The sequence below is a fragment of the Polyodon spathula genome, chromosome 8 (genome assembly GCF_017654505.1).
Source record: "Polyodon spathula isolate WHYD16114869_AA chromosome 8, ASM1765450v1, whole genome shotgun sequence".
NCBI classification, from domain to species: Eukaryota; Metazoa; Chordata; class Actinopteri; order Acipenseriformes; family Polyodontidae; genus Polyodon; species Polyodon spathula.
The window spans coordinates 50,626,704-50,631,703 of record NC_054541.1 but is presented as its reverse complement, the minus strand read 5'-3'; the positions used below and the strand labels follow the sequence as shown (position 1 = coordinate 50,631,703).

The window sequence follows — 5,000 nt, the reverse complement described above, 5'->3', positions numbered from 1 at the left end:
CTTTGTGCTTGGCGACCGCAGATACTGAATTTGTCCACCAGGTGGCATATGCTTATGTTGCATGCAGAAATACCAAAAAGAACCCCAGTTCCAACGTGTGCTTTTAGGAGGGTTTATTTGATTGAAAGCTAGTGCAGACGGGACATTCATTTGTGGTGTGTATGACCAGACTCAAACGGGATTCTTTGTGTTCCTGGTAATAACTGGATCCTCTTGTTATTAGGAGGACAGTGTGACTTGACAAGTAAATCAACGGAGGAGCCCTGTATTGTGATACTGATTCCCTGTCAGTTGTGGATTAGTACTGCCATGCAGCAAACCCACCAGTTTAGTCCATGTTTACGGTAACTAAGCCATGGTCACTTTAGGGTTAGATCTGGGTTATTGAAAATCGATATTAATTTACTGCAAAAAAAAAGCATATTAGTCCTGAAAGCACTCATCCCTGTCAGAAAACAAGAGTGTCTGAAAATCCTTGGCATGTCTGTGGAGGTCCGGGACACACCCAGGTCCAGACCTTTCCAGCGGTCTGAGAGAACGCTCCCAGCCCCTGTATGTACAGGATCACCTTGACATGCATTCATCCACAGGAAGAGAGCGCACACCCTGGCAAACTGCAGGGACTGAAGGATGTTCCTCCTGCCCAGCCTACAAAACCATTGCTTCCATTCAAGGCTGACAGCACATGCACGTTACCTGCTGGCTCTGGCTGACTGCTAGATCTTACTTTCCACTCGCTAGCACTTGTATTTCTGACTGGTGGCAGTCACCTTGCAAATTCCCTCACATTTGCTCCATGGTTCCCCAGCCTCCACTTGTAAGTTGCACAGTCACTGGCAGGGCAGAGGCTGCTGTTGCAGATCACTGTGCTGCTGCTCAGGACCGAGTTGCACATTGCTCATAAGGAAGGTTATTTAAAAGATGACGCTGGCTGTTGAAGTGCTGATTGCCAGTGCTCATCTGAAAGTTGCCATGATCACTCTACAGTCTGTTTTGATCACACTGGTAGATACGCTGAGCTAGTTTTGTCTAAAACATGCTTTTCCCCTCCCCTCTGTCATCTCCCCCTCCTCTCTCCCTCACACCCCCTCTCTCTACAGCACCCGCAAACAAAACTACATGATGAACTTTTCACGACACACTGGATTGCGCCACTTCTACAGCAGGAAGAGGCGGGCTCTGAGACGACACTTCTGAGGGCTCTCCACTCACCGCTTGCCAACATCACATAAATCCCGCCCATCCCAACACCAACTGGTTCCAGAGACCAATCAACTTTAACCATCCCGCTCCTTTGTGACTGACACACTGGCCATCCAATCAGGTGCCTGGAGACCTGGACTGAGCCACGGCCAATCAGCATTGCTCTTTACCAGGAAGGCGTGAGAAGTCCTCCTGTCCATCCCCATTTCTTTGCATTTTTTTTTTTTTACATTTTTTAACTCTCCCCTTTGTCAGTGTGAAAAAATAAAAAAACAACTCTGCGAGAGGACAGGGAAATAATACTGTGCTTACAATACTGGTGGAAATGATGATGATGGCGTACTGTTTTTTGCTGTCTTTGTATCTGTGAATTTTCGTGTCGCGTTGGTGTGGTGATCAGTTAGTTGTTGTTTTTTTTTGTTCTAAGTAAGAGGACCAGCCTCTGAAGAAGAAAAAAGAGAGAGAAAAGCACAATAAAAAAAAAGACTGAGTGAAGATTTCTTTAGTTCGTTTCTCTCCGAAGTGCAGATATTTATCGTAACATTCCCACGTACCCGTTTAAGTGCACTGTATGTTCAGTAAGTGTGTTGTTTTATAGAGTCGTTAAGTTATTAGGGTTAGAGCCACAGGGTCTGTTTCTTTTGGCTTATTTTCGGGTTTATAGTTTTTGCTTAGTTTTTTTCTAGTTGCGTTGCAGTCGTGTTGTTTTGCAATCTGTTGTGTATTGATGGACCCCTAAGGGTAGACTCTGTATATCAAACCCCTGTATATATCTGTATCCACTAGGGGATCCCTGAACAGTCTTTAAAGGGAATAAACTACTGGCCAAGCCTGTGTGTAGCACCGTGTGTGTCTGTGTGCTGTGCTTCTGTCCCTCAGTCGTTATTCAGTAAAGTGGAAATATTCAGTTCGGTTGTAGATTTAAATTGTCCAACTCTCTCAGCCAATCCAGTTCCCGAGTACAGTGGCCGTTGCGCTGAGGTAAGTGCCCTCTAAAAGCTTACGAGACTTTGAGCCTTGAAGTGTACTTCAGCATGGCTGAGAGGCTCTTTGACTCTATGATGATTGTACGTTGAGAGACCAGGGATGCCCTACTCTATCTTCTGTCAGTTACTTATCCAATGAGCGATTCATGTCATGGTTTGAAGGTTTGCCAAACAAATGCCTCTGTCATGTGAGGGGAGGTCGTGTGTAACTCTCGTTATATACAAATGAACACCTACATGTTTATCTAGATTTGAAATCCTTTACAATATATTTCAAACCCTTCCAGTCTGCATACTGGCACTTGTTGCTTTCAGCGGTTGTGAAAACCAACAAGGACAGCACGTGATTATCCACCTGCATATCTGGTCTCATATACACTGAATACTGCTGACAGTGTGTTGCTAAAGCTGTAGGAAAGGGAGTGAAACCATTTGCACTGCATGTATGTGCTGCTGTGATCAAACAGACATGTGTTCAACGACAAACGACAGCAACAGCAAGATCTGACATGCATTTCAGCACCGGCATGGTGCTGTGTGTGAGTGACCTCACACCTGTGACATCAGCACTGCATTGTTACATCCTCAGCGCTGTGAATACCCTGTTAGCTCCCATCAGGCTGAATGAGTCTGTTTTTGTATTTGTGGATTGTTATGACACACACGCACCCACTTTTTACCTTCCAATGTCCTGAGATGAATCGACTGTCATCCTTGCTGCTCTGCACCAAGGAGGGGGGCTGCTTCACAGGGTCCGGGCTGTTCAGCGGGCTGGAAGTCCTGAAGGCATGAGGCTGCATAGTCAAGGTGCTGTGCAATGACCTGGGCTCCACTGACTTCAGGGGAGACACCTACACAGTAGGGTTGCCACCTGGCCCCATAATTCTGGAATGCTGTGAGACAGAACAGGATTTTGAAGTTGCCTTTAAACTGAAGGAAATCAGCATGTGAATTGAGCCCTAAACCTTTGCTAAATTGATTCTGGTGATTAATTATCTTGAGGCAGCATGACAATACAATAACAGCTTTAAACAAATGAAATAAATAAATAAGTACATCATCAATATTTATTTATTTTATTAATAGTTTTAAAAATATATATTTTAAAGTTTCTTTGTAGTTTCTAATAGTATATCACCTTCTCCCACTGGAATCATTAATACTGAGCAGCTGTTCACTATTCCTGACACCAGACAGCCTGAACACTGGATCAGTGTTGCTATTTAATTGGGAGAGTCAATGTAAATTAGGGCAATATATTACTAATTAATAGGATATAAATAGCATCTTTTAAATATTAAGAACTGAAATATCATTTTGTACAAAATAAAAATAAACATCTTGAATAACCCTACACATGCTTATTCAAGATGCTTTTTTATTTTGTAAGATTTTGATCACAATGATTCGTGTAACTAAGAAGCAGTATAAATGAAGCAGGTGCTTGGCGCTCAGTTCACATGTTTACTGCTTTCAGTTTAAGATAAACTATGTCCCGTCCCAGTGTTCCAGGATTCTGGGACCAGGTGGCAGCCCTAGTACACGGCGAAGTGGGACTGCTGCAGACCCGACCTGTGCAACAGCTCTCCGCCGGCCCGGCCCGGCCCGCGGCACTCTGCTGATGGGTGTCAGGGTCGTTCCCTTTGGTTACTTAACACGCTGGAGATTACTAAAGGTATTAACAGATAAAGGGATCTGGTTTTAAAAATGAAAACTTCCCGTTTCTCCTTCCTCTCATTCCGCGTCCCTGCAGAACTCTGTAGTGACAGGTCTGACCCGTCCAGTCACGCAGGCGCAGAGGTGATAAGCAATGTATTTATTTATTTATTTCAGCGGGGTGTGTCAGTTGAGTGTGTCCACAGGGTGAAACATTCATGTTTTCAAATTCCATTTTAAAAATAACCATTGAAAGCTGCGCGATTTGAGACCCAAGTTAACATAACACAACCGTGCATGTCATAATCGTAATTATAGCCAAAATTAAATATTTTACCACAAAGTAACGAGGCGCGGTGAGGGGTCCTGCATGCAAGTTCATTATTTATTTATTTTTATTGTTTGCTTGTCACTCTGAACGCAGTAGGTATTCAGGAAATGCATGCACATGGATTGGGGAGTGGTTAACACGTAGAAAACTGAAAGTACTGATTAGAGGAGAAACCTCAGAATGGAGTGTGGTAACCAGCGGTGTACCACAGGGATCAGTATTAGGTCCTCTGCTATTCCTAATCTACATTAATGATTTAGATTCTGGTATAGTAAGCAAACTTGTTAAATTCGCAGACGACACAAAAATAGGAGGAGTGGCAAACACTGTTGCAGCAGCAAAGGTCATTCAAAATGATCTAGACAAGATTCAGAACTGGGCAGACACATGGCAAATGACATTTAATAGAGAAAAGTGTAAGGTACTGCACACAGGAAATAAAAATGTACATTATAAATATCATATGGGAGATACTGAAATTGGAGAAGGAATCTCTGAAAAAGACCTAGGAGTTTATGTATGGGGAAGCTATAAAAAAGCCAACAAGATGCTCGGATACATTGTGAAAAGTGTTGAATTTTAATCAAGGGAAGTAATGTTAAAACTGTACAATACATTAGTAAGACCTAATCTAGAATACTGTGTTCAGTTCTGAGTGACCAGAATTATTCCAGGCTTAAAAGGCATGTCATATGCAGACAGGCTAAAAGAATTGAATCTGTTCAGTCTTGAACAAAGAAGACTACGTGGCAACCTAATTCAAGCATTCAAAATTCTAAAAGGTATTGACGGTGTCGACCCAAGGGACTTTTTCAGCCTGAAAA

At 43.0% G+C, this 5,000-nt stretch overlaps 1 protein-coding gene across 1 annotated transcript in view; it reads left to right on the top strand.

Moving 5' to 3' along the window:
• LOC121320131 (reelin-like) overlaps positions 1 to 2,043 on the top strand; it is a 170,826-nt gene extending 168,783 nt beyond the window's left edge. Inside the window, exon 67 of the mRNA XM_041258389.1 lies at positions 1,101 to 2,043. Coding sequence (XP_041114323.1) covers positions 1,101 to 1,197 — 97 coding nt within the window. The 3' untranslated portion in view covers positions 1,198 to 2,043. The remainder of the gene's footprint in view (positions 1 to 1,100) is intronic.
• Positions 2,044 to 5,000: the final 2,957 nt, after the last annotated feature.